Source organism: Aricia agestis, chromosome Z, assembly GCF_905147365.1.
Source record: "Aricia agestis chromosome Z, ilAriAges1.1, whole genome shotgun sequence".
Taxonomy (NCBI): Eukaryota; Metazoa; Arthropoda; class Insecta; order Lepidoptera; family Lycaenidae; genus Aricia; species Aricia agestis.
Genome location: NC_056428.1, coordinates 15,668,037 through 15,685,069, shown reverse-complemented (window position 1 = coordinate 15,685,069; position 17,033 = coordinate 15,668,037). Strand labels below are relative to the sequence as shown.

Below are 17,033 nucleotides of genomic sequence, written 5' to 3'. Positions count from 1 at the left end.
GCGTGTGGCCCGACACGCACTTGGCCGGTTTTTTTTGCTGTAAGGACTAAGGCTGCTTCCAAACCGACGTCTTTTGATTTTATATTATTTTAATGCGTAATGCGTAAACCTACATAATGTTCAAAAGATAAGATTTCAAGTTCTATCAAAATTTACAGATTTTAAGATAGCATTTTATCACAAAGATTCAAAGACTTCAATTTTATATTCTTATGATTGATTTATCTACAAACAACTAAACGCAGCAAACGAGTACTTACATAATATTATAATATTTTCATTAGACTTTATCAACGCAAGTCTACAAGATGTAACCAACTATCAAAACTGAGTGATAATATCTTAGGGTGTGTATGTGTCCCTTAAATAATGGAGTTCACTGCGAAAGTAGCAGCGCTGAAAGAGCATTTTTTGTGATTTGTATGGGCAAGCGCCCCAGGGTCATGGATTTTACAATACAAAATATAAAAAAAAAGCTATTTCAGCGCTGCAACTTTCACAGTAAACTAACAGTGGATCCATACACATCCTAAAGTATTATCACTTATTTTTGTTACACCCTGTATAACCCAAACTTATTTAGAACACAAAATGTATTCAAAGAACATAAATAATATCATGGTGAGCAGCATAGCCAATATGATATATGTAAGGCACAAGAACAAGAACAGAAATCTAAATGAAACGTTTCTTATGTATAATTGTTGAATGTCTACATGGAATGGTTCATCAATACTCAGCAGAACTCATGTAAAATCATTAGCACCTGTTTCCTCGCTCCATTTGGCTTCGTCACAGCACTGCACACAGTTATATGTTTACTTACGCGTTTATATCCGAGAAAAAAATCTGCATACGCTTACATTGTAAAGTTTAGAGATATAGAATACTAGATACTAGGTTTATGGCGCGGGAACCACACTTTTTTCCGGGATAATTATTATTTTTAACAAAAAATTAAAACCGACTTCCAAGTTAAAAACAATAATAATCTAATATATAAAAATAAGTCGGGTTTTCCTTCCTGACGCTATAACTCCAGAACGCACGAACCGATTTCCGCGGTTTTCCATTCGTTGGAAAGGCTCCGTGAGATCTATAGAAAAAAAATTCAGAAAAAACTTCGAGAGAAAAGCAGGAAAACAGGGAAAATCATTTTATGGCAAAACTATGTTTGCCGGGACAGCTAGCATATTATCACTTATTTTTACACACTGTATGTGTATATAGAAGTATTAATGAAAAGTTTTATTATAAAAAATACAAATGCGTATAAATTTCATAAACACAGCTCAAACGGTTATTAAGATATTAACGTCCGAAAATCTACATTTTTATCACTGACTAACCTATAGATCAAAATTCTAACCCAGTTCCAGATGACCTAGAAGGATAAAATTTGGAATTCAGATCGGTAATTGTGTGTAAGCGTAGGGAAAAATAAAAAAAAAACAAAGAAAATCAAACAAGTGCGAGTCGGACAAAGTGAAACTAGACAAAAATTGTGTTTCTTGTATGGAAACCCCCCTTAAATAATAAATTTATTTTACTTCTACACTACTATTATAAAGAGGAAAGATTTGATTGTTTGTTTGTCTTGAATAGGCTCCGAAACTACTGGACCGATTTGAAAGATTCTTTTACGATTGGAATACTACATTAATTCTGCTGAACATAGGCTAAATTTTATTTTGGAAAAAAAAAGGGTTCCGTAAGATATTTGGGATTTTCGGACGCAAGGTGTAAAAAATGAACCAGAAATGTTACTTTTTTCGCGTACGCTGCCTAAACTATAAAAGATAAAACCATAAAATGTTCTAAGTAATTGTAGATCTTTTAAATATCTACAAAAAAGTCCGCGACACACTATACCTATCTAACACTATACCATTTTATTATCAAAAAATCTTGATATGTTTTTGGACTACATTTAATTGCCTTTATTTTACTCATGGCATTAATTCTTATCAAAATAAATTATTTCATTACTAAGTACAGTTAATGTAAATAATATTTGGTCTTTGAATGATTAAAATTGGACGTTTGGTTTTAATGTTATGGCGAAATTAAAATATTACGATTTCTGCTGCACGTTGCGAATTGGGCGTCGTCAAGGCGCGCCGCGCGTGTGTGCTCGCCCGGAGAGTCCACGTAAATATTAATTATTATTCCCCCGATCATGGGAATCGCAGACACAATAGATTTATAATATAATAGTTTAAATGCGACAGCAGGGTGCCACTTCATTGATGGGATAATATTATAGTGCTTCATTAATTCATTACCTTTTAAATGACTATTATTTTTGAATTAATAATCAAACATAACACTTAAAATATAAAAAAAATACAATAATATAGTAGTTACAGGCTAAATAGTGTAAACCAGTTTTATGTTCTGCTTAACTAAGAAATAAAGATTGAAAAAAAATATATTTAAAAATCAATGTCCACCCGTGCGAAGCCGGGGCGGGCCGCTAGTTTACTATAAATTATGAAAGTAAAAACATAATTAAAGATTTTGTGAATATTTCAAGTGCCTACCGGCTGCCATTATTGCTTGTAAATTATGACTTATGAGCAAAAATGGCCAAAAAAATCATGTTGTTGTATAGGAGCCCCCCGTAAATATTTATTTGTGAAGTGAAGAAACTTTACAAAATTAATAGAAAGTGACTTTATGAAGTGTGTCTGTCGGTCTGTTTGTCTGTTACCTCTTCACGCCCAAACTGCTTGTACCGATTATTCTGGTTAATTTGGTATAGAGATATAGTTAGAGTCCCGGGAATTGTCTGTATGTCTGTCTATCCGTCTATCCGTCTGTCATTCTTTCCGTCTGTTGACTATAGTCGATTTAAAATTTTATTATTTATTATTCAAATACAACTATAGTAATTAAGAATATTGTGAGTATTTCAAGTGCCTACCTGCTACCATTATTGATTACGAGCAAAAAAGGCCAAAAAATTACGTTTGTTGCATGGGAGCCCCACTTAATTATTATTTTTTTAATTTTGTTTTTAGTATATTTTGTTGTTATAGCGGCAACAGATATACACAATCTGTGAAATTTTCAGAAGTCTAGCTATAGCGATTCTTGAGACAACCTGGAGACAGACAGACAGACAGACAGACATCGAAGTGACATAATATTATATTAGGTATGACAAACCATAAGTCTGTAATGGGTATAGGACCACATTTTTGCCTGCACTCCTGTAAAATAGGCATTTTTGTACATAATTTTTAAATAGGCATATTTTAAAAAATATAATAAGTATTGCAGACACCTTTTAGGTACAGAAATATGCCTAATTGTCCACTTATTATTGTGCACATAACGCGTCGCTTCATTTATCTTGTTTCAGCACCGCTACACAGCAATAATTGCTTTTTTGTGCTATTAGCGCTGCTTGTGTCGTAATAATGTTTCTTTACTTTTTATTTACTGTTGCAACAAACTTTTTAAATTATTAATTCTACGCGCCCGATACTAATTTCACCTTAATAACTTTCACTCGCCTTAGTGGCACAGAGAACAGTGATTATCATAATATGACAGTAAAAATGTTAATTGTTTTCGTTTCAGCGATAATAGAGGCAAAAACCCGTACTGGGGAAACAATCAGAACGAAGCCAATGGCGAGGAAGAGAGGCGAGATAATTGGGGCAACAAAAAGGAGAATTGGGGCGAAAAGAAGGAGAGATGGGGCGATAAGAAGGAGAGCTGGGGTGAGAAGAAGGAGAGTTGGGGGGAAAAGAAGGAGGGCTGGGGTGAAAAGAAAGAAAGTTGGGGCGACAGAGGTAGGGGAGATAAGGAGGGTTGGAACCAAAACAGGGAGTTCCGCGACAATAGAAGCGATCGGGGTGGACGAAGTGACAGAGGAGGGAGAGGTGGCCGAAGCGACAGGGGCGGTAGAGGCGGCAGAAGCAACATGAACCCGCGGGATAGAGCAGACAGATCCGACAGATCCTACGGGAGTGATGGAGACAATAGATCCGAGAGGAGTTTCAAGTCCGAAGGCAGCAGGGGGCGCGGCAGAGGCGGGAGACCCTACCGACCCCGATCTCCGCAGTTCAAAGAACTCCCAAACCCCGTCCCATTGGACACCCCATTCCCAGAAGCGACCGTAGAGATCGGGTCCCAACAGGAGGTGTCGGTCACCTGGATTGTGTCCCCCGAAAACTTCCACACGCAAATCCTATCTTTGCAATCGAAATTCCTCGAAATGATGCACACTATACCGGAGTTGTACAAGGGCGTTAGATCGTACACGGGCCCTATCCAAGTCGGCAACTCGGTTTTGGCCAGATACCCATCTGACGGAGTGCTATACCGAGCGACCATTGTATCCGTCCAACCCTTCTCCAAGTTCATCGTCAGATACATAGACTTTGGGAACAAGCAGCTGGTTGACGCCAAGGATATATGGCAGCTTGATAGCCAGTTGATGGGGTTACCCAAGATGGCTGTGCATTGCTCTTTACTCGGAGTAGCCCCAGTGGACGGAGAATGGAAAGCCAACCCGGATATTGATCTGTGCTTCAACGCTCCCAGATACCAGTGTGTGTTCCAAGACTGTGTAGAAGATCAATATAAGGTGTACCTCTGGAATAATGGTGTCAGTGTAGCCGATACATTAGTCGAGAAGAATCTAGCCGTCTCCGCTGATAACCAGGCAGCAGTTACTTTGAAAGGTAAGATTGTAAATGAAAGCAAATGAAAGTAATTTATGATGTTATTAAAAGTAAAAGTATATTACAAGTAAAATGTTGAAATTTGTTTTAAATTGTTAGTAATTTATTCTAAAATATTGTAAGACTTAAAAGAAACTAGGCTATTGAAGATAATTTAAACAGCTAAGGAGATCAAAATTAAATAAATATTAAACTAAATATAAACAGCAAAGGCTATCAAATTGGTCATATTGCTCATTTTTTTCACTTATTGTATTATACCTTTTCAGACGAGCCGATAGATCTAACGATCATAGTGGGACAACAAATCAACTGCCGAGTGACCCATGTGGAATCTTTCGAGAAGTTCTACGTACAACTGGACTTGGATAAGGCGGCACTGGTCGAAAACTCCATGGCCGAGTATGATGCTAGCAAGGTGAGCTAACATTCTGTGTCAGGAAATGTTTTAAATACTTGTCTTAACTGCTATAATATTATGTTGTCTACGAAAGTAAAGTTTTGATTGTTGTTCAATGACATGTAGGGTTTCTAAATGAACTATTTGTAGATAATTAAAAAAAAATACTGAAGAATTGTTTAATGCGTGTAGTATAGTTTCTAAGATAATTTTTAAGCCTTTCATGTTTGTTTGATTTTTTATTTATTTATTTATTTAAGTATATCACATATTTTGCAATAGAGAAGATGCGATATTTTTATTTTTGTGTTTATTTTAAAGAACTCCATGTAGAATAGACCACAAGTATATTAAAAAAAATATTCACTGGAATTTACTGCAAATGCCAACAAAAAACACAATTTTCAGCCCATTTTTGCTCTATTGTGGTACGGAACACTTCGTGCGCGAGTCTAACTCGCACTTGGCCGATTTATAGTAACGTTTTAATAGCAAATTTTTCATAAATATTATATTTGCATGTTCCCTATTCATTGATTGAACTAGATTCTCTGTCATAGTCAGGTTTTTATTTATTTTTCTCTTGTAGCTACAACAAATACCGACTGAGAGTTTAGCCTCTGGTTTGGACTGTACTGTCAAGTACGATGGCAAGCTGTACCGTGCGATACTGAGCGATGTAACCGACCATACCGCCGTGCGAGCTGTGCTCCCCGACTATGGCAGTGAGATTACCACCGCTGCTGAAAACGTATGTATTATTGTAGCTAATGGGCGAGCGGGTGTGCGTGCGTGCGTGTGTTTGTGTGCGTGCTTGAGTGTATGATGAATGTGTGTGCATTTTAGTTTTAGGATTCCGTACCCAAAGGGTAAAAACGGGACCCTATTACTGAGACTTCGATGTCTGTCCGTCTGTCTCCACGTAACTTAATAACCGCTATAGCTAGACTTCTCAAATTTTCACAGATGATGTATTTCTGTTGCCGCTATTACAACAAATACTAAAAACAAAATAAAATTAATATTTAAGGGGGACTTCCATACAACAAACGTATTTTTTTTTACCTTTTTGGCTCGTAATCAATAATGGCAACAGCTAGGCACTTAAAATTTTTACAATATCCTTAATTTTATCTGTACTCTTTAATCATAAAATTGAAATAAACTCTTTAATCATAAATTTGAAATAAAATAAACATTTTAGGGGCGCCCCATACAAAACCACAATTTTTCCTCTATAACCGTACGGAACCCTAAGTGCGCGAGTCCGACTCGCACTTGACCAATTTTTATATAGGCATAAATATAATGGCAGACAGATTATGTTTTCACTTTAACTCTATTTATTATTATGTTTTGTCTGTAGATTTTAGATTTTACTGTATATTTTTCACACAATTTCTCATCAACAGTTCATGATACTTCCTACTGAGCTCAGCGTCTACTACTACCAGTCTCTTGAGTGCTGCCTCAACAACTACAGCTCGGAGTCAGAGAAACTGATGACGCTAGATGAACTCAAACAGAAACTCATCGGCAACAAGTTTATCATATACATCAATTATATCGATGGAATCAGGTGAGATCTATAGCTGTGTTTAATTATGAATTTCTGTCTGTCCTGTATCTGTCAGCTTTATCTTCCTAAGAAGAGAGACAGATGAAACGAGGCGTTATTGTTTTCGTGACATTTAATATGTTTATGCGACTTGCCAACACCTTTTCCACAGTTTTTCTAATAGAGTCAACAGTGATCGTTTAGAAGCTATAGTTTGTGCGTTTTAAGATGATATGGGTGACACTTTTCATATTCCTTGCTACGGGTTTTTTTTACAAGAAAACAAAAAAAAAACAAAATGTAATAAATTATAATCCATCTACAAAAACAAATGTTTCCTATAATTGTAAATGAATAAATATGAAAAGTTGCTAAATGCTAACTTATTAATATAAAATTATAAATATTAACTGTGAAAATTATTGTTACGAAAATATTTGAAAAATGTCAGATGCATGAAATGGAACTTATGCCAATAGAGATTGACACTGTTGAATCGATAAAAAGGGCGGCCATTATCAATCTCCGGCGCCACTCTGAAACGTCAGTACGAAATTGATAATTTCGATTGCAATTCCTTTACGAAGTGATTCGATATTTTTAAATTATCGATTAATTTTCTTAGGTAACTTCCGTGCTATTGTCAATAATAATGTGTCACCCATATTATCTTATAACGCACAAACTATAGTTATATATTTTTAACCCCCTTACTAATAAAAATATTTACACGGCAAAAACTACCCTCGACTAAGACAAAAAGAACTCATTCGCAGGGTAAATATTAGTAAGGGTTAGTAATACGATGATATCTAGAATTGTAGCTCTATTTTCAGACTGGTATCAACTTTATACGAGCCGACTGGCGCTAAAGTCGCGATCTTTACACCGGACGAGGGCGCATACGACTCTGTTGTGCCGCTGTGTGCACGCGCAGTCTTCAACTATACGCATGGAGTGGTCTACGTGACTCATGTCCAGAGTCTCTCCGAAGTTTACCTACAGAAGGCGGGAGACGAGGCCAAATTGACTGAGATGTTGGACACTCTGTATAAATATTATGAAGAAGGTTTGTAAAATTATTTGTAACATTTTAGGAAACTTACTAACTAGTAAAAAGTATTACTAGTTAACCAATATGCCAGAATAGGGATGACGACAAGGTCTAAGATTAACTGTTTTTTTTAATAAAATAAAGACATAGCGATAAAAAATAGGTATTCCTAAAATTTCAGCTTCATAACTTATGTATTTTTTTTATTATGAGCCTTCAAAGTTGGATAGTCAAGTCGAATTATTTAAGCTTTTTAAGCTATAAAATAAAATAAATAAAATAAAATGTCTTTATTTCAGGTATCAAAGACCCATAACATGTAAAAATTTCATTAATTTAGCATCACATAAAAATTCAAAAATCCACAATTAAAATTACCAATAATCTAGTTCATGCATTATAATTATGATAAAATAAACTTAAATGAAATTAAATTGATTAAAGGTCATAAATAAAATTCAACTGAATAAATTAAACGAAATTAATAAATAGATTAAATTAAATTAATAAATAATAATTCATTGTTTATAAAATTAAAATCAGTTGTTAGGTGTATAAAATTAAAATATTTACTAAAATAACATTAAAAAAAAATAATATTCTGGATTTCTTATATCTAAAAAGAAACATATTTTACGTCAAAGAGTGATGCCACGACTGCCTCCACACCAGACATGTTTATCACAACAGTGCTTGGTGTAGGGGCAATCGAGTCTGTCAGCTATCATGACTAAGACATTGTTGGAGCTAGCCCGTACTCTGCGCACGAGGGACGCGCAACGTTTGCGTATAGTAGCATAAAAGCAGTCGGTTCGCGCCTCGGCAAACATACCAGAGGCACTGCAAAAGCGTGGTAGCCCCAGTATCGCTCTAAAAGCATTGTTGAACTGAAAACGGATGGCGTTGTATGCCCGCTGCGTATAGTCAGCCCACAGAGCGCAGGTGTACAGCGAGGTGCAGTACGCACGGAAAAGTGTGATTTTCACTCCGATTGAACAACGCGCGAATCTGCGGGCCAGCATATTCGCCCGGACAGACAACGCCCTCCGCTCCCTCTCTATATCAGGGTCATCCCTTAGGACGGCGGTGACTATATGTCCGAGGTATTTAAATTCGTAGACTCTGTCCAGAGGAGTATTATTTAGCCATACTGGTGGTATGCTCGGAGGACTTCTAGCACCGCTGGCCTCGAAGACCATAAACTGACTTTTAGTCGTGTTGTACCTCAGGCCATGGCTTTCAGCGTACCTCTCACATACCCGTATCAGCTCCCTGAGGCCGCAAACTGATGCACTCAAAAGCACCATATCGTCGGCGTAGCTGATATTGTTGACACAGATGTCATCAATATGACAGCCAACATGCTTGCTGCTGAGCTCACAAATCAGCGCGTCCAAATATATATTGAACAGGGTTGGAGAGGTTAACCCCCCCTGTCTCACCCCACCTTGTAGTTGATACGGCTCCGACATTGCGCCCGCCCATCGAACGTTGTTGACCTGGTGTGTATACCAATACCTTAATATTTCAATGCACTCTGGTGGTAAATTAAGGTCATCAAGCTTCTTCCAAAGGATATCATACACGACCAGGTCAAACGCCTTAGACAGGTCGAGGAAACACGCAAACACTGGAGTCTTTCGACTCGTGTAATATCTGACGGTGTGCTTAAGACATAGTATTGCACTCTCAGTCGACAGTTTGGGTCTAAAACCGAATTGATTGTGGTGCAGATTTATGTGACTCTCAAGCTGTAAATTAAGCACACCGTCAAATACCTTAGCAGCAACTGTGGCCAACGAGATAGGTCTATAGTTGGATGTATCGGCAAGATTTCCTGTCTTGTTTTTCACAATAGGAACCACAATTGTCCTCAACATGTCCACAGGAAGGTAGGAGTGACTCACGCACAGTGAGTAAAATAACGCAAGAACTCTGAAAATATGAGGTCCAGCATGCTGAAGATGCTCGATGCTGAGGCCATCATGTCCAGGGGACTTTCCCTTTGTCATATTTTTAATAATTGATTTTACTTCTTTGGTTTTAACCTTAAATAGCACTTTTCCACTAGCAATGACATCCATTTTTAATTGGTCTTCGTTGTTTTGGCACCATTTCAGGCGTGACTTAAAGACCCTTCTGCTATTGATCATCTCATTGTACACGACACCAGACTTAGGCCTGCCACACATCACCCATTCTGTAAACTTACATCTAGCCCTCCTGTGAGCCTCAGTGACGTGTCTATTCCAACCCACTGTGCGCCGGCCACGTCCACCACTATTTAGGTTCCCTCGACTAATACGAGCAGCATTTCGAAGGGCTGACACAATATCGGAGTATAGTCTGTCCAGTACCTTCCGATGTCCAACAATGCAGCAAAAACTATCAGCACATTTAACAAATTCTGGTGGAAAATCAATACATTTTAGATGTTTATGACACTCTCTGGTGTAAACATTCACCTGATCAGTACTTCTTTCCCCCCAGACCACCTCTTTGTTACATGCATCAATCTTAGGAATCAATTTAGTTGTTAATAAATTAAAATTACATACCAGTATGAGCGGGAAATGGTCCGACCAGAAAGTGTCATAATCCACATACACTTCTACGGCAGCTTGCTTAGCTGCTTGCGTCAGTATACAATGGTCGAGCCAGCTGCAGGTCCCGTGAGCATCACTTATGAACGTATATGTACCGGAGTCCACACCCAAATACTCGACATCATAACAAGACCACAGCTGCTCATCACAAAAATCAATAAGTTCCTGATAAAACAATTCACCCATCTGGCTATCAGAGTCATTTTTTCACCGATATTTCTATTTTTGAATGGTCCTTCGCTAACGAGAAAAAAAAGTTCGTCGTGCCTATTGCTAGAGAGTTTATTTACATTAAAGTGTTTTCTTGGTATAAAATAATTTTACTTCTCGTTTGTTACAGGAACGCCCGAAGCATTAACCAATCCCGAAATCGAAGGTCTGTGTACTGCCAAATCTGCAGACGGTAATTGGTATCGCGCCACCATCACTGGCTTAACCGACACCGAAGCCACTGTACAGTTCTCCGACTATGGCAACTCGGAAACTATACCGAGAGAATCCTTGCGGGTGCTCGATCCTAAGTTCTACGAACCGTGTGCTTTAGCGCTGGTCGCCAGCCTCGGTCTCACGGCCGTTAGAGACGATGCCGTCGAGAAACTAAAGGAACTTACCACCGAAAAGGAATTACAGGCCACCCTGGCCTTCGGAGATGACTGTTGGCTTACCAACTTACATCTAGATGGGGTCGATTTATCCCTTCAACTCATTAGCGAAAAGTACGCCGCGCCGCAGCTGGCCTCCGAGAAGGAAACCGTCGCAGAGGCCGCGGCCCCCGCCGTGGAACCGATTTCGCTGCCGGAAGGATGCACTCAAGTGTACATCAGCCACATCGACAGCCCCGGTCAATTCTGGCTCCAGATGGCCGATAAAGTTAACGCCATCGAGGAAATACAGGCGGAACTCCAAGCAAACGCGAACAACTATCCTGACGTCGACACGCGCGACTTGGGAACGATATGCGTCGCCAAATACTCCGCCGACGATCAGTGGTATAGAGCAGAAATTCTGGACTCCGACACCGATATTACGACCGTGCGCTTCATAGATTACGGCAACACCGACGTTTTGGACAACCAGCCGGAACTTATTAAGTCCATTCCCGACCAATTCAAGGACGTAGAAAAGTACGCGATTCGAGCTAGCGTCAACGCCATCCCCACTGGCACCGGGCAGTGGTCGGAGCCGGCCTCCGAGTGCTTCACTCAGCTCGTCGGTGATATGTCGGCACCAGTAGATGCTATGATCGTCCTCAAGGACGTAACGACCTACGTGGACATTTACGTGAACGGCCAGAATCTGACGGACAAACTGGTATCGGAGGGGCACGCGACGCGATCGGAGGAGGCGGAATGCGGCGGAGACTTGCCCTCCTGCTTCGCCAGCCACGTCAATTCCCCCTCGGAGTTCTGGATCCAACTGGAATCGGCGGCGCCGGAGCTCCAAGCCATGGAAGCGGCCATGGTCGACGCCGAAAACTTCCCCGCGCTAGACGAAAAGGAGGAGGGCGTCATATGCGCCGCCAAATACCCCGAAGACGGAGCGTGGTATCGAGCTCAAATCATAGTCGACGGCTCCGAAGGAACAGAGGTGCTATTCATGGACTACGGCAACGCGTCCATAACGAACGAATTACGCAATATGCCCGAGGAGCTAAAGACGAAACCCGCTCTGTCCAGGAAATGTGCCTTACAAAAGCCCCGCGACATAAAGTCGTGGTCGAGAAAGTCTGAAGTGAAATTCAACGAGCTCGCTGCGGAGGGTGCTACTATTTTTAATGTACAGTTTATTGCCGCCGGAGATATATCGATCGTCGAACTTTACTTGGACGGAAGGTCCGTAACGGAGGAGTTGGTCGGGCTCTGTGAGGAGCTGCCGCCGACCGAGAGACCTACCCCAGTAGGTCAGGATATTCACAGCAGCGGAAAAATAAGTTATGTAAACGCCTTGGACGAGTTTTACATTCATTTGGATGATACAACCTCCAATATCGACCAAGTCACCCAGGCATTAGCCAATGCCGAGTCGTTTGAGCCGACGACGGAATTAAAGGTGGGATCCGTATGCGCCGCCTTCTGGACCGAAGATGAGCAGTGGTATAGAGCTAAAATTCTAGAATTCTGTGATGTAGGCTACCATGTTCAGTTTATTGATTATGGAAATAAGGCTAAGTGCGAAGATTTTAGGCAGCTCCCGGAAAATCTTTCAGAAATTGAACCACTAGCCAAGTGCTGTAGACTAGCCGGTTTTGTCGATGACCCGTCAAAAGAATCTGCAAAATCTAAAATGAATGATCTAGTGGAGGAGCTCGTGACATTCCAAATTGAATTTCTAGATAGTCTGAAGGAACCGTTCCTTGTTAAGTTACTTTTAAATGACACAGACTTGAGTACAGTGTTAAAAGCGGAAGTCTTAGATGCTAATAGTGAACCTCACAATGAAGAGAATGGTAACGATGAGTCTGAAATTTTAAATACTAGTTTGGACAGTGCGAAGACAGTCGTCGAAAATAGCTCATTTAAAGAAGAGACCAGTATTGTAAAAGATCTTGAAGTGAGCGAAAATCGCGACACAAATCTAGAAACGGATACTAAAGAATTAGATACTACACCAGAAACAGACGCTACTAAAGTAGATGTAGAACAAGAAAAATTAAATACGTCAAGTAGCGACGTCGCTTCAAAAGCAGAAATCGTATCAAAGAGTGACGGAAAAGATATTGACAAAGATGACACGACCGAAAATAAAACTAATAAAGAAAATAATATAAAAACACCCGAAACTAATGCTAAGGAAGTTGAAAATAAAGAAATATCGGAGACTAAGGCTAGTGAAGATAATATTATGATAACACCAGATACTAAAACAAATGAAGATGATATTCCGAAACCTTTAGACACGACAGCTAAAGATACGTTTAGTGATTCGTTAAATACCGATACGAGTGAAACATTATCACCTGACAAAGAAATAGAAATTGAAAATAAAGAAATATCGGAAACTAAAGCTAGTGAAGATAATATAAAGATAACACCAGACACTAAACCGAATGAAGATGATATTCCGAAACCTTTAGACACGGCAGCTAAAGATGAGTCTAGTGATTCATTAAATACCGACACAGGGTATACGAGTGAACCGTTATCACCTGACAAAGAAACAGAACCCAAAACAAGTAAGAAAGAAATGTCACCAGATAAAGGAATAGAAATAGAAAGTAAGGAGACTTCTCCAAACAACACAGTAGAGATAAACGAAGAGAAAACGACGTCAGAAGCAAATACTAATGATGCTATTAAATCCCAGTAGTGTAAATACAAATATATATCTTCTACATACCTAGTGTTAAAACTTGTGATATATTTTGAAATTCTTTGTGCTTTTTATGTTTAAGACATTTATAATCTCACTACTTTTCACAATTTCCACAATTTTTCTATTTTCTGTTGTTTATATGATTGTAAGTGAAATTCAAACCTATGTTGACTTCATGTAATGAGTTGGCGAGTGAAAATTAGATTAGGGTTAGTTGACAAAATACAGTTGACTAAAAATACTCATTTTTATGGTTTAACTTTGTAATGCTAATGAAAGCAGTCAACGCATTCCTGTTTTTTTTTTTTTTCATTGAAAGTTTGAATGCGATGTTAATCAATAGATTTATGGTTCTGAAAATTTGGTATCCTTAAGTAATAAGTACATATTGCGTTTTGTTACGAGAAGTTATGTTTGGATGTTTTGTTTTTTATTAATACAGTTTTTTTAAGTATAATTTTTTACCTTGAAGCTGTGTTTCATTTGTAGTAATTCTTCTCTATCCACTTGTAAACGACAAAACTTCTCTGAGTTCGCTGTAAATAGATTAACAACAAAATCTAATGTCAAGACACACTACGCCGAAGTAACGCTTAGGCCCATAGCACACGACGTATTTTAAACGCGCAGAAGACGCGCTTATACGCGATTCAAACGAGATTCGATCGCAACTTCATCGAAGGTGGAAGGGCCACACGACGTTTTTTTTATGCTTGTTTGTGTCGATACAAACGCAAGTTATATGCTCAGCAAATGCAAGGAACAGGTTTTAACCTTTTGGGTCTTTCCAAACGACTTTTTTTGCGAGTTTCTGATGCGCGCGTTTTCATCACGTTTTGGCAGATATTACACGTTTTTTTGACGCAAATAAAACGCGCGTTTGTATCGATACAAACTTAAGATGAACGCTAATGAAGCGCGCTTTTAATGTGCGTTTGTATCGACACAGACGCAAGTTGAACGCCATTGAAACGCGCTTTGAACACGCGTTTGTATCGATGTACACTCACTGCGACTCAGCGGGGAACGATGGGTGGAGGAGTGAGAGAGAGACGCAGTGTCTCCCACCGCACACCGCACGCGACACGAACGCGATACAAGCGCGCGCTAACAGCGCGTCCTAGTTGCGTTCAAAAAACGTGGCATTTGTATCGATACAAAAATAGGATCGTGTGTAAAGGAAAGGAACGTGTCGGCTTCCTTGCATTTGCTGAGCGTCCAACTTGCGTTTGTATCGATACAAACGAGCGTAAAAAAAGTCGTGTGGAAGGGCCCTTAAGATCAAAACGTGTCGGCTTCCTTGCGTTTACTGAACGTTCAACTTGCGTTTGTATCGATACAAACGAGCGTAAAAAAACGTCATGTGGAAGGGCCCTAACACACGATCCTATTTTTGTATCGATACAAACGCCACGTTTTCCGAATGCAACTAGAACAGATTTAAGGTAAGTATAGCTATATAGCAACTAGGACGTGCTGTAAGCGGTTTATATTATTGCGTTCGTGTCGCGTGAGGTCGGTTTGAAAAGCGTCGAAGGGCCCTTAGGCTGGATTTATATGCGACGGCGCGAATGCGCGGTTTATCCGCTACACCGCTAGATCACATGCAAATATATTATTAGGTAACGATTTATTGAAACAGCGGCGCAGTCACGCTGTCATTTACATACGTCCGCTTGTAATCTCGCGACGTAGGCGCCGAGCCGCTCGTTTGCCCCATATAAATCTAGCCTTAGGGTTGATTCAGACCGCAACGCGACGCGTAGATGCATTTCTAAATTAGTATGGATTTGACAGATTCGCAAGACGTCTGACGCAATTAAAATCTGTCAAATCCATACAAATTTAAAAATGCATCTACGCGTCGCGTTGCGGTCTGAATCAACCCCTTTACAAAATTAGTTGACGCTGAACTCGGCCGACAGTATATTGTGTCATTGACTCATCGATTCAAATAAATAACGCAGGCGTAGTCGTTCTGTTCTATCATGGCGTAATGATGCCAAATTTTTATTAACACGGCGTGAATGAGGTCGGGTATGTCATACCCGACGGTTTATAAAACACTTAATATTTCTCTAACTGTGCGATTTCTGGGACTTGGTTGGCTCCATAGCTGGAGGGGGTGGTACGGGGAGTGATTTTAAGCGACAGTGATAATATTGCGCCGTTGGCGATGTAAGCTACAAGTGCGCAAACGCCTTGCGGGTATGTGATACCCGACCTCATATTCGCTGTCACTATTTTGTGTTTCGGTTATTTTTTGATTTTATAATTTATAAACCAAAAAACAAAGTTTCTTTATTTTTTGGTTTATAAATTCTACAATATCATATCGTTTGTCAATTAGACAATAAATGTCCTTTGTCATGTTAATTGATTTTACATTCAGTTAAAGCCTATGATATTCTATTGGTTAAAGCTGTATTCCACTAGATAACCAATTTCTAGGATGAAAACTATTTTTATTTGTGCCTTCCTGAGGTACAAACTTACAAAGCATCTCCATATAAAATTTCGGAGGTTTTGCTGAAATTAAGTTCAGTAGTTTGTGCGTGAAGTGGTAACAGACAGACAGACAAAACTGACAGACAGATACTTTCGTATTTGCAATATATGTAAGAGAGAGATTTATTGATTAATTTTAATTACAATGTTGATTTTAATTAGTCAATTTTTTATATTTTCAGTCTAAGTTCCTAAATAGAGTTGATTGGTGCGTAAAAAATACTACTTTGTATTCAAAGCAACAAAGATACTTTTTTTATAATTGGACGTGGTTGTTTTATTGTAATAATTTATTTGATTCATGTTAATTAATTATTACAGTGATAAGCATTATCCTACATTGATCTAAAGTTATCAAAATCGACAGTTCAATATTCGGGTATGTCACATAGCTGGTGTAAAAAAAATTCACCTCATTCACGCCGGGTTCGTGGGAATCGCCCCGGTCGTGGGAATCGCATACACAATAGATTTTCAATTGTAACACTGTTTACACACACAGTGTGTGTAAACACTAAACAGCCTTATGCGGCAGCCGGGTGCCGCTTGGGTATTGATGAGTTAATAATTTAATATTATCTCATACCTTTGATATAGTGTGTGTAACACTAAATTAAAAATCGAAGACAAAGGAAAGACAGTATACAAGTCATCCGTTTATTCAATATAGATACCTAATATAAACATAGAAAAAAAAAAACACTAAAAACATCAATCAGTACAAACAATATACATACAGATGAAAAACTTCGAAATCAAAATAATTATGTATGTATGTACATTTATTGTGCTAAAATAATACTACTTATACTACTTAACACGCCTCTTCTATTTCTTATCGCATCATATTCCAGACTTGATGACTCCAGTATAATAAGGCGCTTTGCAGACGAAGGGG

The 17,033-nt window shown here is 38.9% G+C and overlaps 1 protein-coding gene across 4 annotated transcripts in view; it reads left to right on the top strand.

The window, feature by feature from the left end:
• Positions 1-13,731, top strand: part of LOC121738970 (maternal protein tudor-like) — a 45,171-nt gene extending 31,440 nt beyond the window's left edge. For 2 of the 4 annotated variants that reach the window (XM_042131266.1, XM_042131263.1), the window contains 6 exons: positions 3,589-4,697; positions 4,967-5,115; positions 5,687-5,848; positions 6,510-6,676; positions 7,492-7,724; positions 10,656-13,731. In XM_042131266.1, coding sequence (XP_041987200.1) covers positions 3,589-4,697; positions 4,967-5,115; positions 5,687-5,848; positions 6,510-6,676; positions 7,492-7,724; positions 10,656-13,621 — 4,786 coding nt within the window. In that variant the 3' untranslated portion in view covers positions 13,622-13,731. The remainder of the gene's footprint in view (positions 1-3,588; positions 4,698-4,966; positions 5,116-5,686; positions 5,849-6,509; positions 6,677-7,491; positions 7,725-10,655) is intronic. The other 2 variants (XM_042131265.1, XM_042131264.1) reach the window with 2 other exon arrangements.
• The last annotated feature ends 3,302 nt before the right edge of the window (positions 13,732-17,033 follow it).